The sequence below is a fragment of the Aspergillus flavus genome, chromosome 5 (genome assembly GCF_009017415.1).
Source record: "Aspergillus flavus chromosome 5, complete sequence".
NCBI classification, from domain to species: domain Eukaryota; kingdom Fungi; phylum Ascomycota; class Eurotiomycetes; order Eurotiales; family Aspergillaceae; genus Aspergillus; species Aspergillus flavus.
In genome coordinates, this window is record NC_092408.1 from 759,779 (window position 1) to 782,163 (window position 22,385).

General features: G+C 48.9%; 9 protein-coding genes across 9 annotated transcripts; 3 read left to right on the forward strand and 6 right to left on the reverse strand.

Annotated features, from left to right (window-relative positions):
• Nucleotides 1-429: 429 nt before the first annotated feature.
• F9C07_6698 (putative amino acid transporter) lies at nt 430-2,169 on the reverse strand (the record flags this gene model as incomplete). The annotated part of the gene is made up of 1 exon (XM_041286697.1): nt 430-2,169. The coding sequence occupies one exon, from the start codon at nt 2,167-2,169 to the stop codon at nt 430-432; it is 1,740 nt and encodes a 579-aa protein (XP_041147255.1).
• Nucleotides 2,170-2,793: 624 nt separating this feature from the next.
• Nucleotides 2,794-4,754, reverse strand: F9C07_6697 (putative amino acid permease; the record flags this gene model as incomplete). Its single annotated transcript, XM_071511501.1, has 6 exons — nt 2,794-3,228; nt 3,334-3,681; nt 3,712-3,764; nt 3,790-4,259; nt 4,322-4,435; nt 4,495-4,754. 6 exons carry the CDS (start codon nt 4,752-4,754, stop codon nt 2,794-2,796), a joined length of 1,680 nt encoding a protein of 559 aa, XP_071364265.1.
• A 504-nt stretch (nt 4,755-5,258) lies between these two features.
• Nucleotides 5,259-6,956, forward strand: F9C07_1632639 (uncharacterized protein). Its single transcript, XM_071508264.1, has 4 exons — nt 5,259-5,964; nt 6,056-6,160; nt 6,225-6,446; nt 6,500-6,956. Exons 1-4 carry the CDS (start codon nt 5,797-5,799, stop codon nt 6,644-6,646), a joined length of 642 nt encoding a protein of 213 aa, XP_071364266.1. The 5' UTR covers nt 5,259-5,796; the 3' UTR covers nt 6,647-6,956.
• A 309-nt stretch (nt 6,957-7,265) lies between these two features.
• F9C07_6695 (acyl-CoA N-acyltransferase) lies at nt 7,266-8,240 on the reverse strand (the record flags this gene model as incomplete). Its single annotated transcript, XM_041286699.2, has 2 exons — nt 7,266-7,940; nt 8,175-8,240. The coding sequence occupies 2 exons, from the start codon at nt 8,238-8,240 to the stop codon at nt 7,266-7,268; spliced, it is 741 nt and encodes a 246-aa protein (XP_041147258.2).
• Nucleotides 8,241-8,638: 398 nt separating this feature from the next.
• Nucleotides 8,639-14,597, reverse strand: F9C07_1629417 (multidrug resistance-associated protein). The gene is made up of 11 exons (XM_071508263.1): nt 14,170-14,597; nt 13,072-14,107; nt 11,851-13,017; nt 11,481-11,795; nt 11,363-11,423; nt 11,185-11,256; nt 11,014-11,129; nt 10,497-10,922; nt 10,213-10,399; nt 10,055-10,135; nt 8,639-9,971 (listed from the first exon to the last, which is right to left on the reverse strand). Exons 1-11 carry the CDS (start codon nt 14,383-14,385, stop codon nt 9,353-9,355), a joined length of 4,296 nt encoding a protein of 1,431 aa, XP_071364267.1. The 5' UTR covers nt 14,386-14,597; the 3' UTR covers nt 8,639-9,352.
• A 383-nt stretch (nt 14,598-14,980) lies between these two features.
• F9C07_6691 (uncharacterized protein) lies at nt 14,981-15,184 on the forward strand (the record flags this gene model as incomplete). The annotated part of the gene is made up of 1 exon (XM_071511500.1): nt 14,981-15,184. One exon carries the CDS (start codon nt 14,981-14,983, stop codon nt 15,182-15,184), a length of 204 nt encoding a protein of 67 aa, XP_071364268.1.
• A 2,656-nt stretch (nt 15,185-17,840) lies between these two features.
• Nucleotides 17,841-19,707, forward strand: F9C07_2203677 (Ppx/GppA phosphatase family-domain-containing protein; the record flags this gene model as incomplete). The annotated part of the gene is made up of 2 exons (XM_071509566.1): nt 17,841-17,968; nt 18,024-19,707. 2 exons carry the CDS (start codon nt 17,841-17,843, stop codon nt 19,705-19,707), a joined length of 1,812 nt encoding a protein of 603 aa, XP_071364269.1.
• A 95-nt stretch (nt 19,708-19,802) lies between these two features.
• On the reverse strand, nt 19,803-21,185 carry F9C07_6689 (P-loop containing nucleoside triphosphate hydrolase protein; the record flags this gene model as incomplete). Its single annotated transcript, XM_041286700.1, has 1 exon — nt 19,803-21,185. The coding sequence occupies one exon, from the start codon at nt 21,183-21,185 to the stop codon at nt 19,803-19,805; it is 1,383 nt and encodes a 460-aa protein (XP_041147261.1).
• A 552-nt stretch (nt 21,186-21,737) lies between these two features.
• Nucleotides 21,738-21,911, reverse strand: F9C07_6688 (uncharacterized protein; the record flags this gene model as incomplete). Its single annotated transcript, XM_071511498.1, has 1 exon — nt 21,738-21,911. One exon carries the CDS (start codon nt 21,909-21,911, stop codon nt 21,738-21,740), a length of 174 nt encoding a protein of 57 aa, XP_071364270.1.
• Between the last annotated feature and the right edge of the window lie 474 nt (nt 21,912-22,385).

Below are 22,385 nucleotides of genomic sequence, written 5' to 3' on the forward strand. Positions count from 1 at the left end.
GCTAGGTGGAACAGCGCACATGTAGGAGCACTCTAACAATAGTGGTTCTAGGTAGCATATATAGAGGTACGCGGCCGCCGCTTCGCAAAGGAGCCTCGCCAGTCAAAATCTACACGTGCATTGCCTAGCTGAATGTCATCAGCCTTCATCTATATCATTAACATCAAGATGACCAGCGGAATCCACGTTCACCCTCCGTGGCCCTACCAGTCCAGTGACAATGCACCGGTGCCGTAGCCCTATACTACGATCCCAGCAGAACTACACCCAGTCGGCACAACTAGTATTCTTTGAAAGTTTCCCTGTACTCGATGTAGCAAACAGTAGGCAGCAAGTCTTACGCAAAAGTCAGCATCAACTCTACATCGACATCGTTCGAGCAATAATATGAAGCAAATTCACCTTCCAGACCCCCTGTTGTGAGATCTGTCATGGACTGCCTTGAACCCAAACAGCCAACGTAGCAATGGTAGTGTAAATCATAAACACGAAACCAAGCACCATCATAGCAATATCTCCCCGTTTCTCCCACGGAAGCTCGGCCACGCCTTTCCAATGCAGATACGCCGGGTATATATAGACCAGCGGTACACACGCAAACGACCCGATTATGGAAACAAATTTGTCCAAGTCACCCGCACCAACGGAGGAGATGAAGGCACAGCATAAAACGAGGACCATTCGGAAGATATTCTTCTTCCATTTGATTGACGTGTCACCTTTCCCGGACTTGTGCCCGAAGAGCTTGCCCTCCATGATACGGGTAGCTGGAAACAGTTGAATTGGAGCGCCCACTAGGATTGCAAGGGAGTAAAGAAATTGGATCGTGTTGACAAGTCGGTCTGTTTGGGGGAAATTGCTGAAGATCTCTGTCTGAGTCCGGTTACCGAATGTAGCATAAGATAATGCGCCCACTGCTGTGAAGAGTGTAGTGATGATCGCCATGACGATGTATAGAAGACGGTCGAAATGTTGCGGCTTCCTCATTGAGGACTGGATTGGCAATACGAGACCGATACCTTCGAAGGTGAAAATCGACGAACCGATGGTCAGCGTGAATGAGTGCGGGTTGAATAGCTCGACGGTTGGGTCTGCTCCCGGTCGCGTTACGAGAGTCGCAACGTCGTACCAGTAGATATATCCTAGTCCCAGGAGAATGAACACATCGGAAAGCAGCGCTGCCGGACCCAGCTTAGAGATGTTTCGAATCCAAGCGAGCGGAATGAGCACGAGCAATTGGAGCAAGATCAAACTCCCCGTCGAGATATTAGTCGCCATGGCCTTTAAGAAGGCCTGAATATTCTCGGCGGTGAAGATGAAACACGTGCACACGAAGCCAATCTGAGAGATGGTGATGGACGAGAGGATAAGGGACCGGAGACGAGGTCCTGCAATCCGCTCACCAATTTCGCCATAACCCCCACCATATTGTCGACGACACTGCAGGAGAAGGTGAAAGCACACAGTGGTGATCAACGCAACCGTCACTAGCGTAATCGAGGAAAATAAAATTCCTCCGTTGCGGAATGCTTTGGGCAGGAAAATAATGCCTGTGCCAACGAACGCCTTCAGCAGTGTGAAAAATGTTTTCATATTGGATGCGTCACCCGGACGGCCGACTCGTGAACGCCGCCGGGCCCTCTGGATCAAGGGGGTTTGCTCCCATGGCAATGTCCTAGTTTCCCGGTCTTCGCTGACCACCGAATCTTCCTCCGTCTCTGCTAGATCCTCGCCGGCAAAATTACCATATAGATCGAGGAAATCGAGGAAGGACGTCGTCACCCCCGGAGAATCGAAATTGCCATTCTTGTGCTGTTGCACGAAATGGCGACGGAAGCTGCCGGGCTCCATAGCTGCGACACCCTCTTCTATTGCATCTTCCGCCTCTCTTGGGGGAACGGAAAAGCTTGCGGCCCGTTTATCTATCTTCGCCTGCTTAGACTTGGCTTCAATCCGGTAAAGGTCACGGTGTATGTCGCCACCTTGAAGTAGGAGAGAGGACTGCGGTTCCGGGCTGTCCTCCGCACCTTCGTGGGTCGTTTCTGAGGGGGCAAAGGTCTCATCCTGCAGCGAGGCTGTGAACTGAGGGTTGAGGTGCTGGGCCAGGATAGCCTCGCGGGCCTCGGAGTCCTGGTCTCGAGGCGTGGAGCTAAGGTACTGGTCGGACATGATGAAGCTGGGTGGTTACACGGTTGGTAGAGTGAGCGACGGATCAAGGAATTTCCAGGAACCGACGCGGGGAAGATCAGTCACATTCTGCTGAATGCGAACAGAGGAAGAAAACCTTTCTTTTCGGGACGGCGAAGAAGAATATAGAACAAAAAGACGTCAGAAGACGACGTCACTCTGCAGTCTCTACGGAATCACTGCGGTCACATGACGGGGCTATACGAAACAAACAAGAACGCCTTCTAGACTCCATCCCACTAGTCCTCTTCGAGACTAGATGATCACACCGCCTGACTCGGGTCTGTCATTGGTTGGAATCGGTTTGCATCCATTGCACCCTTGCATCACCAGTTGGTTCCAGTCGTTTCCAATGTGAACAATGAGATCGTAATACGTAGTATGAGGCCTTTACGAACAAGCTGGATTACTTGTTCTTCTTTTCAATGTCTTTTCTGTATCCACTCAGTTTGTCTAGTTCAATAATGCGGGACAATGCACGATTTCCATCCTACTTCATTGATCTCCACTAATAATCCGGATACACGATATATATTTTAACGAGTGCTAGTACGGAATTGATCATGCATGGTCCATCAACCATAGTACTTAAACTAAAGGAAGTCCTCATTCGACCAGCCTTACCCTTTCAACCGGTCCTCTATACACCTTCCGCGCGTAAGCGTGGTAGTATGCCATGGCAAAGAGAGTCACGCCACTGAATATGACGATACTCCAGTTCATTGACTGCGCAGTGACATGACGCGTGACTGGGAAAAAGCTAAACACAAAAATGACCATTAAGACGAGAATCGAAATCGAGTCGATGACCGGCGTGAACTTTCCCATGCTCCAGCGTGCTGGAGGCAGGGGTTGGTCTCTCCATCGACGGAGGCGGACGCAGCTAATCGAAATGATGTACGACGACAGGAGAGCCGCAGTTCCCAGGGACATAATGGCATTAAAGGCCACGGATGAGCCGATGTTGATAAGCGAGAGGAGAGACACTATGATAAGGCTGAGGAATAAGGCATTGAGTGGAACGGTGAAGGTAGGGCTTATCTGCAATAAGTCAGAATGTAAACAACATGAATCTGACACCTTTTCCATTCTCCCTCTTATATTTCCTTTGTTTCTTTGCCAGGGAAGAAAAGTGCACATACGAACCTGACATAGGATTCCTGAAAATGGGAGGCCTTGGTCCCGGGCGAAGGCATAGACCTGCCGCGATGTCGTCGCAACGTTGCTGATGGCAGCGCAGAACTGCATGACCATAATCACTACTGTCATACCAGTTGCAGCTTTCACAGATCCGGTGGAGTTTAGGAAAACTTGGATGAAGGGGAAGCCTGTCTGAGACTCCAACACTTCATCAATGTTTCCCACGCAGAATGCGTAAGTCACAATCATGACGAATCCCGTCGCGCCATTCAGAATAAGAGTCCAGATCATTCCTTGCGGAAGTACGCGAGATGCATCCTGGATTTCTTCGGCTGTATTTTGTGAGCTTAGTGTCTGGACGCTGGGAAGAAAAGAGTTTCTTACACATGTGGACAGCTGAGTCGGGGCCTTGATGCGATATAACTGCTGATTAGACCCTCCGTTTTGGTCGGGCTTCTGGACACTTATCAATCAATGCATATATCGGCCCAACCAGTCCTACTAAGCATGACAAGCCATTGCTACCCCAGTCGCCACGATCCTCAATAGACCCAAATACTTCCGATGGTGCTACTGAAGGCGACAAGACCCAGAGGGGAATCAGGATACCAAAGAAACCAAAACAATGGACGATCAAGATAACCCCCTCGATCAAGGGTAGCTTCTGGGCTAAGAATGTGTTGAACATCAACGCGACGACTGCTACTGCGATAACCAACAGCGTGACATGCCATGGCTCATAGGTATATGAATCGGGATAGTTGATGGCAATCACACCGACCAACATGTTGGCTACCGTGTATGAACAGCCGGCGATCCCAGTATGCCAGCCTAGCACGCACACCCACCCGGTGATGTAGCTCAAGGGCTTTTGACAACTCCGGGGTGCGAATTCTGATACCCAATGGTATTGGCCGCCGGACGTGGGCGCCCTAGTCTTTATTGTCAGTGGACCAGAGCTATGGGCTGGTTATGTGATTTGGGAGAGCGATACATCGAAGCCATCTCCGCCATCGAGAGAATCACAAAGCTGAATCCTATTAGACCTCCAAGGTAGGTGTATATCATACCCCCCTTTCCGCCATTCGTCAAGCCATTTGAAGAGCCACTGATTGAATGTCAATCATAACTGCACTTTTCTAACTTAATAGGCAAGGTGGCACTAACAAGAGTACCGCTTCCCAAGTGCACATCAACACTGCACTGAAGCCGAGGACAGATAGAAACCGAAAGTTCCGCTGCAGGCCATTAATCATTTCAGTATATGCCACCCTAAGAATGTATCTGCAATCGCTTACATTCAGCTCCTGATCCCTGCCCACACGCCACATGTCCATCATGTCCTGTACCGTCCCATGTTTATCAGAAGGATTGTCTTCGGGTGCTGTGGCGTATGCCACTGACCCTACTGCTTTCTCGGTTCGCATTGTCTAGGATATATTGTACCAGGCAGTGCCGAAACGTGTAGGGCTAGAGGGACGTTCAGGAGTTGACAACGGAGGGACACAATCTTTCCAAATTTATGGGCGACAATTTGCACACTGTGCTTCAGATCCGTGCGTCTTTAGGAGTATTCCTTGCATGGGCCTAGACAAGGATTATCATTCCGACAGCTACGCTGCTCAGAGGGTCCACCGTCAAGCCAGACATTTTAATCCCGGCAAACGGCCGATATCCCAGCAAATAATCACCTGTAGCCCGATGCAACGTTGAACAACTCGGGTAAGGGAGTCTGGTTAGAATGAACCTCTCAGGAAAACACCTTCGTGTCCAAAGGGAATATTCGACTGACAATATGTTATAGCATCTTTCAACCCGTCCCCATAAAGCCAATAAGTACTATCCTGTACAGGCTTTGGAATTGAAGTACGATCGACACATAAGCTTGACCTAAAGCCCACCGACCACCTTAGTGGATTCCTTCCGGCCGTGAACCAGGGTGGTATGGTCCCATTCACTTGAAACGTCACCCTTTATCCTATGATTTGGCTCCATATTGCTACTAATTGGCTGCGGTACAAGTCTAGATGACTCCGTTAAGAACATAGTACGCTAAAGGCCGATCCCTGCCCTGCTCAGTATTGGAAACCCCCGGTCTCCTAGGAGCTGGACAAGACTTGGCCCCTGATGAGTGCGACAATTCGCGTAGTACCTGTACCTCGGTCGGGAAGTCCCGATCGCCCACAAAGATACTTGATACCATCGACTATAATGTATTCCTAGCTGAATTCAGTAGATGGTCTAATTGATGTTACCTTTTAGCGTTGGTGGAGAGCCTTGATCTGTCGCTATAATCATGGTCTATTAAGCGGCATGGACATTGAGTTATATCGTATCTTCTACTCCCTAGATGGCGGGGATCTGAAATTGCAATTCCTTTCGATCGGAGAAGGAAAAAATGTCTCCACACCTGTCCTCCCCAAATCTTGACTCTGGTCTTCTTCCTCTCGCGACTGAGTGAGGTGAACCATGGGAGGACCCTATCCAATAACGCCAACAGATCAGAGAGGGTTAATTATTATCACTGCGACACTGTTCATGTCATGGATGTGTACAGTGTGTCTTTTCCGTCTTTACATGAGGCTTGTCATGAACGGTCCCTTAGGGGCGGATGACTTCGCAGCTTTTGCGGGTGGTGTACGTCTGTAACAAGTCAATGACATTCCCCAGGCTTTCCATTCCAGCTTGTTATAATAGAGAGCATTCCAGGTACTAATCAACACGATAGGCACTTGGAATAGGCCATGTGGGAGCCATTATGGCTTCCGTGTCACACGGATTCGGAAGGCCCCTGCAAGAAATGCCAGCAAGTGAGGCAAGAAGCGCACGAAAGGTGCTTAAATTCGTTTTCGGTCGGCGAACCTACTGTCAGATGCCCATTCTGATCCGTTAACTAGGCCCTATATGCTGCCGACCTACTTTTTCTGGCCGGTCATAGCGCCGCTAAAGTTTCCGTCTGTCTCCTGCTGCGCCGGCTGGGACGAGTAACGAAGTACCTCAATGGGTGCAACATTGCACTTATCGTGATCGGCCTGTGGACGGTCGCATCGATTATTGGAATCGCGATCAGTGGGCAACCGAGCAACCACTGGAATTTGAGTCGTAGTGTTATCGATCGTGTGGGCAGCACCGTTTCCCTTTTGCAATGCGCGGCTGATAAGGAAAGGTATAGAATACCGGATGGAAGGTTCTCACGACGGTGGATATTATGATAGAGGCGTTCCTTGTGGGCTTAAGCATTCTCCTAGTTTGGGATATCCAAATGCCGCGAAAGCGAAAAGTGGCGGTTATATGTGCGTTTAGTACGAGGACGGCGTAAGCATTAACGCGACGGAAACGTGTGCTGGCAATAAATGCTAATTCATTTCGCTATATTTGACGATCATAGCATAATCGCTGTCGCCGTTGTCCGACAAGTATACCTCAACCACGCATTCGAAGAACCTCGTCTCCCAGTTCGCGTGTCAAATGCTGTGATCGCTACGGAAGTGCTACTTCACTGTAGTCTCATGGCCGCCACCATACCATGTATCAAACCCTTCCTCGCATCTTTTGATACCGGTTGGGGCCAAGGAACGATCAAGCGAGACGGCTCATATTTCGCACAGTCAACAGAAATCGAGTCGCATAATGTACCACACCGTTCTCAAAATATAGCGGAACTCGTGATGGTCTTTCCGGGCTCGGCACAATCTCAGGATAGTCAAAGCTCGCGCCAGTTCATCATCCGCGGAGAGCGAGAATCGATTTCAGAAATAGAACTTATCGATATGGATCGGCGAAGTGTGCAATATATGGAATGATACATAGGATGTTATTCCTTGAAAATACACACAACATCTGAAAGGCACGGTGCAGGGGAATAAGTACACGAAAAGTAGTCCTCCAACGCCAATACACATAACCTGGTCCTACAGGAGACAAAAGTCATTACTCTTTCAATTCAGCCTTCTCGGCTCTCTGACCATGGGATTGGCTCCTTCAGGAGTATCGTCAAGGCCTCCCAGTAGCTCGAACCCGAACTTCCGATACAGTCCAACCCCCTGTTTACTGGAGGCTATGTAGATTGCGACACCGTTGCGGTCAGCTTGGTCACATCCCCATTGCACCAACAGGGAAGCAGCACCTCGCCGCTGATGATCAGGATTGGTGGCCAGCATATCTAGGTCTATAACGTGATTAAAACCAACGTATGTCAGTCGGGGGGAGGGGGTTGTACAGTAGTGCTCTCGTCCTTGCATCAATCTTCTGCGCTGCTTCTCTATGCCCCCGAAGAATTGGTCGCAGAGCTCGGCATTCGACTCGGGATGCCATGGCGGATATCGCTCACCACACCTATCCGGCTGCAGGTCCCATTTTCCGTATGCGAGGATATCACCGGGGTGAGCGGCATCGACGACCTTGAGATACTTCTGGTATGGTTTGTTCACGAGGTCATGGTAATTGGCTTCATTCCACCACGCGTGCACGGCGGGGGTGTCGGGAAACAACTCCAGGTTGTGTGGCGTCGTACTGAAGGCGCGGAACCATACTTCGCTGATCTTGGGGATGTCCTCTGGACTCACTTCCCTAAGTCTGAGGGTCGACTGATTCGCCATTTTCTCGAATAATTGCTGGGGTTTTCCAAAGTAAGCCAGAATGACATATCAGTTATACAGGTCTAATACTTATATAGCCCGGGTCGTGCAATCCTCACAACGTTTTCCCTCCATTCATAACGATGGTAGGGAATCCTCGGCCGGTCCACGGATGGACTGTGCGCTGTACCACTCTATTCATTGTCGTTACCCAAAAGTCAATGATGTCAGGCACGTCGCTTTTAAGTTCCAACCCGGGCAGGTGGATACTCTGAACCATACGGATCTTGTGGATGATTCTGCCGAGAGGTCGAGACCAGGCGAGTCTCCTGGCATGCTTCCTGGCTTTCAGACTCTGTTCACAGGGTACAGTCACAACTGGGAAGGAAATATTACGGCCAGTTAAGGGTAAGTTCCCTCGTTTGGTGAAGTGCTTCCAACCTGCCCAAGCGGTGTGACTATAACCTTATTTCTTTGTTGTGATGGCTTTCTTTATTTCCTGTTCGTATAGGATCTTCCGGGTGAGACGTTCAATAATTGAGTAATGCAATACCAGTAGCTGTCAAAGGATTTCATGTTTCCCCTCCGTTGAAGCCTATGTATCTCTCTATCCCTCTCCTCTTTCGTTTTCCTTCTATTCCCTTTTAACTTTCTTTTCAAGAAAATAACACCCTACACGAGGAAGACCATGAAGTTACCACTGACGCAGAAAGCCCTCGTAAAGTCCCCATAAAACGGATCTGACAGCCCCATATTCCTTCATATCCAAGGTGCATATGCCGTTAGCCGAGGGATATGGAGAAATGAATTGCGTCGATGTCCTCTTTATAGCAATCCTGTTGCAGCGTGGTTGGCGCGATCAAAGGAGGTTTACCAGGCCGTGGAAGAAGTGGATCAAGCTTAAATACTGAGACCAAGCTTTTGGAAGTCTTAATTTGTGGGGTTCAACATATAGTACGCTTGGTCCAGTCGAAACCTGGAAACCGGTAGCTTGGCTTGCTTGGTACAAATGCCGATTAACCTCATCTTGGACCGGAGAGGCAAGAGACTTTCAGATCATACTGAATTGAGTAAGAGACTGTAATGGGGAACGTGATATGCGCTATCTTGACTGATATGTGCAAGACCTTTGATACTAGTATTCTGATAATAATTTGTGCTACGTTTGTCCTGATATTGATAAGATTACTAGTTTTAAAGCGCTATATCACTGAATCACTGCTACACCATGGCTACCCTCGTATTGGAGGATCCATAGCCTTACCAGAGAGATCAGGTATCATACAGCACGAAAGTGACTTAGACTTCCTATTCTTGGCCGATTACTCAAATGGTCACGCAAGCCCAGAAAACAGAGGCAAATGATGAAGCGCTCGTTATTGTACTTGAGACATGTTTCAAGGGTCATATGTACGATGGGTGAGATTTGTAAATCTCTCTTTCGTGAACTAGTATCCACCACTATTGAGAAGGTTCCTAAAGATGCTATCTTCCCGGTTCCTGAGAACCATAGGCTCATCTATCTCGACTACCCTTCCCCGATATAAACCGACGATCAGATCATAACTCAATAGACTGTGAACACGATGAGCAACTGTAAGGACCGTGCACGAACGAAAGGGATCCTGTCGCAGAAGGTCTTGCACGCGAGCATCAGTTTCCACATCGACGCTGCTGGTACCTTCATCTATCAACAGGATCCTAGACTTTCTTGCTTGTATTTTCAGCATGGCACGAGCAAATTGTAGCAGTTGTTGCTCGCCTCGCGATAGCGATAGAGTATCGTTTATCTCGGCATCTAGTCCCCCCCGTTCGAGGAGCACACCATCCCAGATTCCGACTCGGATGAGAGCCGTGATGATGTCTGTGTCTGGGAGGCGTTCGGTGGGATCTACATTGAACCTAACTGTACAACCAACCATGATGAGTGGTGTTTGAGAAATGGTGACGAGCCTTTCGCGGACTATATCCTGGGGAAGGGTAGCGAGGTCAATGTTGTCGATAACGATCGAGCCGCGGGTCACGGTGAGCATGCCCAATAACGTTGATAGTAAAGAGCTCTTCCCACTAGTTTATTACGCGGTGGCAAAGTCAGCTAAGGACTGCTTAATCCTACAACAAAAAAGGACCCCCGGGGAGATGATACTTACCTCCCTGTACGTCCGCAGATACCGATTTTCTGACCTGGCAAACACTTCAGAGAGACGTCGCTCAGTACTGTTGTTTCAGAACTGTTCGTGTGTTTTGTTAGTAATGCGAACTCTGAAGTGGCGATAGGCGAATGTATAGTATCTTGTGGAATACATACCTGTACTGTGCAGTCATGGCTGAGATCTCAATAGCTCCCTGACATGGCCAGTCGACGGGGATTTCTTGCTCGGTTGATAACTCACGTGGCACCGCGCGTTCAAATTCTCTGACGCGTAGAATTGAGCCAAGGGATATCTCCAATTGTGTCCACCCCGATATGAGAGATGAAAGGCTACCATTGAAAGCTTCATGGAGAAGAGTCAGCTAGAGGACGTGTAACGATGCATATCAAGACCTCCAAACGACCGCACCGGTAAAGTAAATTGTCCTAGAAAGACATACCGAGAATGCTATTGAGCGATACTCCAAGCAATCCAACACTCGTAGTGTGTCTTAAAGACACAGCTAAGCTGACGACAATGACCGCTTCGGCAGCGACGACGAGGTCCAAGACTAATGTGAGCCAGCGCTGGATGCAATTAAGCATATAATACGTGCGCTGGGTAACATCCAACAATGTTGAATTGGCTTTTCCAAAGTCTACTTCCCAGCCGAAGGCCTGAATGGTAGCAAGACCCTCGACCGTATCGAGAAGATGGGAGTATAACGGACTTCTGCTTTCCAGGTCTAGCAGTCGAAGTTGTCGTGATGTCTTCAGATAGAAATGCTGTAAGAGAAATACAAAGATGATTAGGAACGGTACGGATATTGCCATGTACTTCGATCCGGTCGCAATTAGTGCAGCACTGGCAATTGATGAAAAGAGATCTAGATTCATCAGCATTTAACATCGATAATTGGCGGCCGATAGTGGTCAGCAAATCTTTCCGGAGATTGTGAAAAATGTTAGGGATCTTACTTGAGACCATGATTAAGATGCCAATAGGCAGATCGCTTTCTATCAGGGTCATATCCTGGCTAAATCGGTTTAGTATTGACCCGATGTCAACAGTGGCTAGAAATCGAGGCGTTGCCCTTTGAGGTGTCAGCAATTGACGGAGGTGCGAGAAAAAAAAAAAATGGAGTGTACATTAAGACAGTCTTTAGTACGACATAATGGAGTCGGCGCGCTGTGGAGGGCGAGATCAGAATGAGGATAGCCCTATAATTTGTTAGGAATCGTGGCTCATGATATACTACCGCATGGAACACCTTGCCAAACATAACCACCATTTCCGACGGTGTTGCAAATGGCGAGGAAGATATACACCGTGACATAGAGTGCCTTTTGGGCTCCACTACGAGCAGCCCATCGCTCAAGCCAGATTTCTAGTAGAAGATCGATGTCAGTGATATCGGGAGTGGCACAAGTGAGAATCCACATACGGCTGTACGTGCTAGAGAAGACATTCATTGTCACGAAGGAGACAAATACCGCAGCCTTCGTCCAGCCAAGGTAATGCCAGTAATACATATAAACAGCAGAATCCCCTGCTGCCCTCCTGAGATCGTCGACCTCATTCGCCTCGGAGATCATGGCGGCTTTGTCCTCTATCGTCAGCTCTATGAATCCCGTCGATCCGTCAGCTTCCACGGCGTCATCCCCCGGACCTTGATGGACGTGCCCTTCGCAGGGCTCTTCCGGACGAAGATGCCCATCCGAGAGAACATATATCTGATCCGCATGGCATAGCTGCTCCACTACCAGGGTGTTAGCCCGTAAGAGGCGACAAAGAAATCTTGGATGGAGTTTTACTCTCATGTGTCACCAAAACTATGGTTGATTTTACTTTTCGGAGCAGTCCATCAACTCCCAAAAGACGCGCTATGATAGTAGTCTTAGTTTTCCGGTCCAGTGCGCTGAATATATCGTCTAATAGTAGAAGCTTCCTGCGAGAGTATACCGCGCGAGCAAGAGCGATGCGATGCATTTGACCACCGCTCAGCACATGACCTGAGCCGTGTCCAATTCGCGTGGCGTCTCCATCGCGAAGCAAATCTAGGTCCAAATTCAGAGCACATGCGTGAAGAACGGCCGCATACCACTTTTGATCAAATGCACCCTCCCTTATGGGGCTCTCCGAGAAAGTTCCACAGATCGCATCGCGGATGGTGCCACTTGGAACCCACGGTGTTTGCGCGCAGAAGGCCGGCTGTTGAATGATCACTGCCATGGAACCTGTCCCGCAAACTGCTTGGCCAAGTATAGCCCGAAGCAAGGTCGATTTGCCTGATCCAACTGGCCCCCGGATCATGACCAACGCTCCTAGAGGGACTTCTAAGTTAACATCTCTTAAGACAATTTTTGCCGACGAAGATGGGCGTATGCTGAGCTTTTCCATGAAGATGACAGGTTTTGGAAGGTCAGGAGTCTCTGGTGAGCCCTTGGAAGTCATGTATTTCACTCCGCCAATATGCGGAGATGCATCGACTTCCGTTTCCCTCGTGCGAACAAAGCCCTCCCCTATGTATTGAGGACCGGTTAGCAGCAGAAGAAATGCTTGTATTCTATCAAAACATCCCGTCGCAGCAGTTATGGAAGGAATCGCACTTAATAGCTTAGAAGCCGGATTCGTTAGAAGAGTTATGATGGACAGACTGCTGAACGCCTTAGTAACGTCTAGTTCATTTCCTTGAGCAGCGTAGACGACGAAGGTCAAAGCTGGCGCCAAGGCCCAAGGCAGATTCTGGATCATATTCTTCCAGACCACACTCCAGCGGTACTTGGCCATTTGATGGGTTTCTTGGGCTCTTTTCCTTTGTACGAGCTGAAGAAAGGTTTGGCTTAAACCAGTCGCCTTGACGGTTTGGATACCGTCCAGCATTGAACGGGTGATCGCTATGCGTTGCTGTACGGCATCCACCCATATTTTCTGATGTCCTCCTATATTCTTCGAGATATAAATACTTCCTCCACTAGATACTGTGATTGATTTTTAGCGACTTATCGCATATGTAGTGAGATTTGAATTCTTACTCAGAACGACCACTAATGGTATTAGGCAAACCCACCCTAATCGAAGCGCGAGTAGCGCAATGCCAATGCCCACTTCAAACGTCCGCGCCCAGGATTCATTCAAAGTGATTAGACAGTTGATGATCCGGTCAACATCGGTAGTCATTAGAGTAATTGTGGCAGAACGGTCCACTAGGGTGCCATCGGGGATGTGTAAGGCGTGGTTGTAGATCATCGATGAGGCTGCCCCTCGGAACATTGTTACAAACTCACACAAAAGCTGGTCGTATATGAGGGTTGAGAGGGCCATTCCCAAGTATATCAGAAGTGTGGCGCCGATGAGGCCGTAACCGTGATTGCTCGCGCTATGGGAGTTATCAAGCCAGTTGAGAATCGATGTGATCAAGAAGGGCTGTGAAAAGGTAAATCCAATCAAGAAGAGGCGTGGAAGTATTGTTAGAGCCAGCGGGCCCTTGAACGCTTGGATCATCTGCCACGGGAACTCGAAGCGGCGCTCAGGGCGCCGGCGTAGTGCCCAAGCTCTCAATGCCTTCGGCGCCGTTGCCGCGGACTTCAGGGGCTTATCGAGGTGATCAAGATCCTCAGTAGTAAGCAAAGATCGAAAACCTCTGAAAAAGAGACGGTTCAACCACCACATAAACGATCGATTGACAATTCCACTCGTCGACTCTGGAGGAAGACCTTGATAGGGGCCAGTGAGGTATTTCTGCTTCCCTAAGCTCTCAAACAGCACCATGACAGTTTTCGCAGCAACACTTGCCGTGAAAAGACTAGGAACTAGGAGATTCCCAGGTGACAACCACAAAGTCCTTGTCTGTACAACATCGAAGAGTAACGTGAAGAGAAGGTAGATGGCGAGGAGTGATGACGGTCTAACTGATCGCTCATCCTCCACCCAAGACAAGACCACAATTTCCATTGCCACTGCCAAATTTATTGCACTCGATGCCACGGACAACTTTGTATTGGGCCGGGTGTTCTTTGCCCAGCTGATAAGCAAGGCAAGTTGAATAGCGGCGAAAACCAAGGCGGTTATCTGAGGTGAAATCAACGTTACCACGTGTTTCACTCTGCGAGTAGGGATGCGACAGTGCCTACCAGCTTTGCCAATCTCATTATGTGAGGCTGAGTCCGTACATCTCTCTTAACCAGGATTTGCAATCGAAGAGGACACACGAGGAGAAATACGACCGCAGGAACGAGGCCAAGTATGGCTTGCTCGAACAATAGTGTGAAATCAAAGCCATCGCGGCACCCAGGATCTATCGCAGGGCCGAAATTGTTATCAGCCTGGAGCGAGCACCCTGGTGGCATAATGTCGTGTGGCGTTTTTTTCCGCTCTTGCTTTTCTTTTGACGAGATAGCGGTAAAGGGAAATTAATTAATACCTGTCAGGAAGCTAGCGAGCCCCTGCCGCCTATTGCGCAATCGATGCCACCTTATCGCTAGGGCCTTATACTAGTTGTGTATGGTAATTCGGGTATATTCGATGGTCAAGCATCGTGACACACTATAACAGACCCATGTGGGTTTTCCAACGATGTTCAATGGACAGCCTCAGCACTAGTAGTCAGTACGCAGAATCCCCTACATACACTCTCTGCTCTAAATCAAAACCAGTATGTCACATGTCTACTCAAGTCACATGTCCACCCTTGGATCTTAGCCTTCAACGGTAGAACTATGAGGAGGACAATCACTCATATCATCAAAGAGCTTCACTAGTATCTGAGTAGTATCATACACGGGCTAATTGTAACGTAGTTACATAGCTATATCCGCCTTCAACACGATTAAAACCACTCGCCCTTGACTTGGTTAACTTTGACATGGTTCTGGAGATCCTATATTGAGCCACGCCCCAATCTTTAGTGTTACTTCAATACCAACCGCAACGATTGAATCCTGCATGAAGTTCCGTCGTACGGCATCCACCCTCCCAATTATCGCACGGCACCGAAATCTGCGGGTCGTAATCGTGAAGAAAAACAGTATCGCAATGAAGCGTGTGCTTAGGCTGGAGGATATCGTTGTCCATGGGCATTCGGTGACGGAAGGCGTCGTGAAATTTCCTCCAGGAATAGGTACAATGGGATTGATGCCACATCCGTAGCCCCCAAAGAAGAGAATGGTCCCCACGTTCCCATTCCTCGCGTGGCACCTCCTCCGTCGGAAGGGTTGTATTGCTCAGGTAGAAATGCCAATCCATTCTCTGCAGGAAGTCGTTTACCAAGTCAGCGTGGTAACATTCTAGCCGCTGCCACTCCCAGGACATTGGATCGAAGATGCAGCCCAGCTCCCGGGCCTCTGCAATGGATTTTTCACAATGGCCGAATTCATACCCAGTCGCTTGATCCGAGGGTCGACGTAGAACAGTTGCTGTCAATCCCATTCGGACGGCTGCAATCTCGTCACCAGTCCTTATAGTGGCGTTTTTGACGAAAGAGAGCATAGCAATGTTGATACCTCCTATGATGAATGAGAGAATGGACAAGAGAAGCAAGCCGCGCCGTAGGAGTGATAAGCGGCTTCGGGCCTGGCTGCCAACTCGGTTTTCACTTTGTTCTAAAACCTTTTATGGTCGACATCTAAAAGCGGATCATATTGATCTGAGTCGTCAATCCTCGATGGCTCTGAGTCGTTCGCCGTAGAGACGATATATGGTAGCGTTTCGCTGCCCATGATTATTTATGCTTTGTCGCCACGAAGAACCCAAGACCCCAACACTAGTCGGCAAGCAGTTCACGTAGGAAATGATTGATTCTACTTGGTATGAGAAACGGCTGTGGGGCACAAGAAACAACAGGGGGGAAATCAGATTCGGGCAGAATAAGTCCAGAACGCACGAGCTCGCATAAGCAATTTTGGTATCGCGAGAGATGGAAGAAACCCTAGATGCGTGATACGTTGAGGCATAATCCTGTGTGAGTATATACTGAATTTCTTTTCCTGCATGAAATTCTAGACTGATCCGATTCAAAAGTAAGAAAAGTCCGTCTTACACCGTACGGAAGCACATAATTTGATAGGCTCGGAGATCCTCGGATAATTGTTGCTACGCACTAGCAATTGTCTAACACAGCCCCAAGGTGTTTATTTTGGTGCACTATACACGTATTCTCACTATCTATCGCTGTATCTCATCCTCAACCATACAATCCCTGTAACTGCCTGAATTGAAAAAGAAGGATAATACACCTACGAGTCCAAGGGAGGACACCAGGCTTCCGAGAGGGATGTTGATAGCGTTGAATGCGGAGGACACCAAGCCTATAAGAGGGACGTTGATGGTGCAGAGATATCAAACATGAGCTCTCCTTCGAATTACAAGGGTTCTGGTGGCACCAACGGAGAGCCTATGATTTCCATGTTGGAATTGGTGATGACGATGAATTCATTTGCCCGATGCAGCTCGCTCTAAATGTACACTGCCATGCGGGCGTGGAATTAGGCTACTGATAGTTACAGATTGATTTCAAACAGCTATCATGAATTATAGCTAAATGGGGCTCAAGATACTTTGTATTCTACATCAGGACACTGCGATGGCTTGTATCTCTCCTTCTCGAAATCACACCCACTCCATGGGGTCCACGATTGTGGTTTGCTGTCTTGGGCACTAGCATGACCGAACAACCAGTTTATCTAGGTGACACTGTGATAAACACACTGCCCCAACAGGACTTTGACGGTCGTTCCAAAACCTGGACGGAAAAACGAGAAGCAATACAAACTTAGCTCTCAGTGCCTCGGGATGGTACGGCCCTAGTGCCTATCTAGCCTGGTTAATAACAGGATGTGCCACAGCACTATCCACCATCTGGCATTCGAAATGCTCAGAAAAACACCCAGATGTGAATAAACTCGACGCAGAGATTCTCCTCACAATCGGCTATCCTCTCGTCGCCCTCTACGACGTTTTGCTCCGTCTGATACGATGTCAGATCGACCCCGGCATGACCGCCGCTGTATTTGTGCTCGTATCAACATTGCCCATCATTGGACCTCTGACCAGACTATCATGGCAGGAAGACGACGTGAAGGTTGAGATTGAGCCCCATTTCCCTAGAACGGTGAAAGAGTGGACGTGGAAAACGTTCCGCTTCCTCTGTCATACTGTAGTCTATGCCGTTCTTTCTGAACCATATCTTGAGCCTCGGGTCCTGCTGGCCGTTTATATACTACTGTTTGTGACGTTGTTGTACTCTGGCATTTCCGGGGAGGCTCTATTCGACAAGTATCCGTATCGGCGGATTGTATATCGGCCGAGGGGGGAGAGGGTGGTGACCTTCTGTATCGTACAGATTGTTTTTAATATCGTGTTACTGTCGATTTGTCGATCTGTCTGGCCGAAGACTGATGCTCGTCTTTTGGATTTGGATCAGATAGCTGGTGTATTCCTTACTATGGCAACTTTGGTGTATTCCAGGCGTGAGGGGATTATGACATTTGGAAAATGGGTGAGACCTGAACGGGTCACTGCTGGAGTACCACTAGATTCTTGAACTGGAGGTTCTGGTACGCGGCAAGGATAGCTAGAACAATTAATATGCGAACTTCAACGCTGTATAAATACAAGCCTCAGGCAACGAACTGAAAGTGTTGATGATCGCCAATCATGACATCATCGGGCCGCTTAAGGCATGCAACGCCAGGCTTCACTGAAATGTATTAAATCTCCCGTATTCTTACATTCTGTTTTAAAAGCTTACCCCAAATATGACTATCGCTGAGCATCTCTCCAACTCTCAAGTACTGTAATCGTCAAAATGGGTGGTGGTGCTCAATTCCCCAGTTACCAGTCTCAAAAGCCAACTGACAACAACAACAACAACAGCACGCAATGGCAGGAACCAGGGGAAAAACAATATCTCCATGGGATAGTGGATATGGGCAGGCAAGAAACAGGTGACTTTATAAATCACGAACCAATCTAATTTTCACCCCGTTAGTAACGGAATCCGATGCTCAATTACGGACCTCTCCCCACCAACCACCCGTATCCTGCCAACCGTCTATTCTCAACGGTTCAACATCTCACTCTACGATGCGCAATATGACTCGAAGACTGGGAAGCAAATTCCCATACCGAGGAAGGTTATTCATGCCGTCGTGGCAGCGATACTTCGCTTCCAGATTGTTTGTCTGGAAGTGGGGGTACCGGCGAGTCAGATGCTGATTATTGCGACTGAGGCGACGCGGAAGGCGATCAACTCGGAGGAGTTCGTTAAGACCATCCAGAACAGAACACATGTCCAAGTGCGAATGCTGCCGAAGGATGAAGAGGGTGTTGTTGGGGCGTGGGGCATTGCGAGCGGATTTTCGGATATTGAGGGACTGGCGATTGACCTCGGGGGTGGGAGTATGCAGATGACTTGGATTGTTTCCCATGCTGGAGACGTGCGTATCAGTTCCAAGGGGTCTATTAGCTTCCCCTATGGTGCTGCTGCTCTGACGCAGAAACTGGAAGCTCTAACGAAGGGTAAAGATGAGGATGAGGCGGCCAAGGCCAAGGAGCAATTCCGCCAGGAGATGACTAGTCAGTTTCGTCGCGCGTGGGAGGATTTAGAGATCCCTGAGCGACTCGTCAATAAGGCGAAGAAGGAAGGTGGCTTTCAGCTCTATCTCTCTGGAGGGGGATTTCGTGGGTGGGGATATCTTCTTCTCTATCTGCATCAAGTCCGGGGCGAGTATTACCCAATTTCCATCATCAATGGATATACTGTTGGGAAGAAGGACTTTGAGAACACAGAGGTGTTGAAGAAGGTTGCGAAGACTGCAAAAGATATCTTTCGTGTGTCTGATCGTCGCCGAAAACAAGTCCCCTCGGTCGCATTCCTCGTGAACGTGCTCGCGAAGGCCATTCCTCATGGGATTAAGGAGGCACACTTCTGCCAGGGAGGCGTTCGAGAGGGTGCCCTGTATCGCAAGATCCTACCTGTTATCCGCCAGCAGGATCCTTTGCAGGTTGCGACCATGAATTTCGCCCGTGGATCGGCCCAGGCGATGGCTTTCATGGCCTTCTCGTCCATTCCTCGTCCAACAAAGGACAGGTCTTTTCCTCATTCTATTAGCCCACATGTCATTCAAGCGTTTGCCAATATCCTTTATGCGCACGCTACAATGTCTAAAGAGACGGCAGCCACAGCCGCGCTCTACAGCACAAGCACCGGGGTCCTGGCGGAAGCGCATGGTATACCGCATGCCGATCGCGCTCGCCTGGCGTTGATGCTGCAGGAGAGGTATGGTGGCGAATTGCCACCTCGTGAGATGGACTTTAAGAAGAGCCTGCGGTCGCTTCTTACCCCGGAGGAAATCTGGTGGACGCGGTATCTAGGGAAACTGGGTCTTGTCATCAGTCGGGTGTATCCCACGGGCGTCATTGATCCGTCCAGACCACGCGCAATGCCAAGAGCGCGCTGGGCAAACGATCTGGGGAAGAAGAAAAACAAGCAAGGAATTGAGTTGAAGGTCTCACTGCAGAAGGTAGGGTTTGATCCCACCAGACTGAAGCAAGAGCTGGAAGCAGACCTGAAGAAGATACGGAAAGTCGGGAAAAGGAAGCACTGGATTGGAGGTAGGGACGGATGGGGGATGAAAGTCGAAGTACTTCTAGTGGAGGAGGACCTCCTTTAACGGCGATGTTACGAGGAAAGGGGGTCGCAAATGGAATGGTTCTATTAGTGCACACTTCGCTGTATTCAAGATGCTCCGGATGCAGTTCTTGCTCCTCACTGGTTCACTCTCGACCGCGTCACCCTCTTCTTCTCTCCGCCGGCTACACCTACAAGGTTCCCGTACTTCAGTGTGTTCATAGTGGCGGCGAATTGCTCCGACGATGGTGACACTGTGAGGATCATAGCGGAATAACTGTCAGTCGTATTTGTGCCTAGGAAGTGGTCACGCAGCACCATGGTCAGGGGCGACGACCGGAACGGAACGTGTGCCTGCTTCGAAGCTCGTGCTCGGATAACCTCTTTCAGTGCCAGGAGGTCTGTGTTGATCTGCCGGCCTTCTTGTTGCTCCTGGGGTGTCTGCTTCGGTCGCGGCACGGTAGAAGTTATCTTATCATGATAGTACTCGGAACCAGCCAGATCCACAAAAACCAGTTTTCCTCCGAGACATGAATGACGGGATGACTTCAGAATACCACTAACTTTGTCCTCGGCCTGCTGCACGTAGGATTCGAACTCGGCCTTTTTTGCTTCGGCGGCGTCGATCCGTGCCTGGTCGATTTGGTAGTCAGGGTTGGGGACATATTTGCCGTCTGCATTTTGAATATATCCTTTCGTATTTTCTTCGATGTAGATATCTGTCGCACGTTTTCCTACCGGAACTAATTCCGATTGCCGCTGGACAACCGCATCGCGGGCATCAAGGAGCGCCCTCGTTACTATCTCTAGTTCCAAAACAGCGTGTGTGCGCGAACTTTGGTCATGGACCGTGGATGTTCCTGTCGCTCTTAATTTGAGTCCCTCTAGGAGCTCCTGGCGCAGGTCCTCGAATCTCCAACATGCTTTCGTAACGATCGGACGGACTCGAACTTTGCCCTCTTCGAGGACTTCAGTCTCGCCCCTAATGTGCGTTTTCCCATCAGGCCCTTCACGGACATAACATTGACACCGTCCGTTGAGCAAATCAAAGGCTATATTCTTGCGTAGCTCGAACATACGAATCCCAATAGCCAGTTCTTCAGCGGGGTTCTCAGTGTCCTGATTAAGACCAGCCAATGTCTCGCTGAGTTGTCTAGCAGCTGCTAAGCATAACCCAAATTCATCAGGATTCTCAAAATCATATCCGATGATCGTATGTGACTTCCCACTTCCGGAGTGTCCGTAAGCAAAAAAATTGCATGATCGTCCGCTAAGGACATGGGGAAGAGTTGGTACGACTGCCTCTTCAAAGACCGATTTGTTATTATCGGTTGCTTCGAATACTCGCGTGAATGCAGCTTCGCTTTTCCAAGGACGCTCAGTGGCAGAACGTGAAGAAGGGGTGAGCGAGATAGATACTCGGCCATTGTCTTGTTGGCTGTGTGCGCGTTGTATCTCTGGCGTTGTTGACTCGCTGGGAGTGAGAGGCCGCCAGCGGGTGTATACTTTGAATTGATGCATTATTCTCGATGGTGCGATGGATATCGGAGAGAAGAGTAGGAAAGTTGGCTTCAGGACAGAGAGGGATGCGGTGAGCTATTTAAGTCTATCTTTCTCTGCGGGCGGTCATCCATCCTGTGTTGGACTGTCTCCATACACCGCTTTACTTGTTTCCCCTTTTAACATGGTGCTGGTCGAGTACGAGGTCTTTGATTCTCCTGTACCCACTCAGGAACACGATGCATCGTCAGTGACCCACCGGTTGTCTCTATCCGGGAATTCCCAATGTCCGAAAGTCCGGCCCTAAAATAAGGCATCGACAGGCCTTAAGAACTATGGTATAGCTCAGATCCATACTTGCATATAGGAGATAAGCAGTTTCTCGACACTATAAAAAACTCTGGATCTGAACTATTTTCCTTACTGCATCACTCTTTACCTCCACAAGCTATATACAATCATCAATACTCGTTAGTCTTCAAACCCTAAGACATAGTACTCACTTCCCACGAATAATGACATCGATCACAAATCACAACTTCTGCGGTAGATTATCCTGGCTGATAACCTTCATCAGCTCATCAGTGTCAAATAGTCCGATACATTCTTCATCCTGTGAACACTTTGAATCTGAGCTGTAGGGTAGTCAGCCAAGTCTACTCTATCAGATGCAGATTGCACATAATATACAATATGAAGCCTCCCATAACTCATCCAGTTGCTTTGCAGCGCAATGTTCGATATCATTCCTGATGAACATGACTCTCATAGGATCGACAGTGGTATAGGATATCCATACGGTGGCATTTTAGCTACCTGCAAAAAGTTCGACTATATTGGGCGAGACCTTGCCCCTTGATATGCAGATCATTTGATCTGTGATGCAGGCACTTAATTTCATGAAAGGGTCTCTTTCCTAATAGAGTCTATGTCGGTAAGCATATCCCGATGCAGGGGCCAGCCATTGCTCGGGCGAATTGTTTCCCCCCGGATATAATTGGCTACTGCCAGCACGAAACTCACCTTCGGCTCGGAAATTTGTGAAAACGGAAGGACATGAGGCATGTCAAGCTGGCAGATAGCGTGGGATCCAAACCCCGGAGGGCGCACAGATCGCCTTTATTCAGGAATGGGTAATTTTCAAACTCGCCCGGATTTGGTACCGCACGGCGAATTTAGTATCACATTCAACTTTGAGTAGCTAGCAAGACATAGCGCAAC

What these genes read in the sequence shown, in the direction of transcription:
- F9C07_1632639 (XM_071508264.1), top strand. Translation starts at nt 5,797, where the DNA reads ATGGGAGGACCCTATCCAATAACGCCAACAGATCAGAGAGGGTTAATT. An exon ending in AGGCAAGAAGCGCACGAAAG is followed by an intron (nt 6,161 to 6,224) that starts GTGCTTAAATTC and finishes TCCGTTAACTAG; the next exon opens with GCCCTATATGCTGCCGACCT. An exon ending in GTCGTAGTGTTATCGATCGT is followed by an intron (nt 6,447 to 6,499) that starts GTGGGCAGCACC and finishes GGAAAGGTATAG; the next exon opens with AATACCGGATGGAAGGTTCT.
- F9C07_1629417 (XM_071508263.1), bottom strand. Translation starts at nt 14,385, where the DNA reads ATGCCACCAGGGTGCTCGCTCCAGGCTGATAACAATTTCGGCCCTGCG. An exon ending in ACCATTAGTGGTCGTTCTGA is followed by an intron (nt 13,018 to 13,071) that starts GTAAGAATTCAA and finishes AATCAATCACAG; the next exon opens with TATCTAGTGGAGGAAGTATT. An exon ending in ATCGCTCAATAGCATTCTCG is followed by an intron (nt 10,400 to 10,496) that starts GTATGTCTTTCT and finishes TTCTCCATGAAG; the next exon opens with CTTTCAATGGTAGCCTTTCA.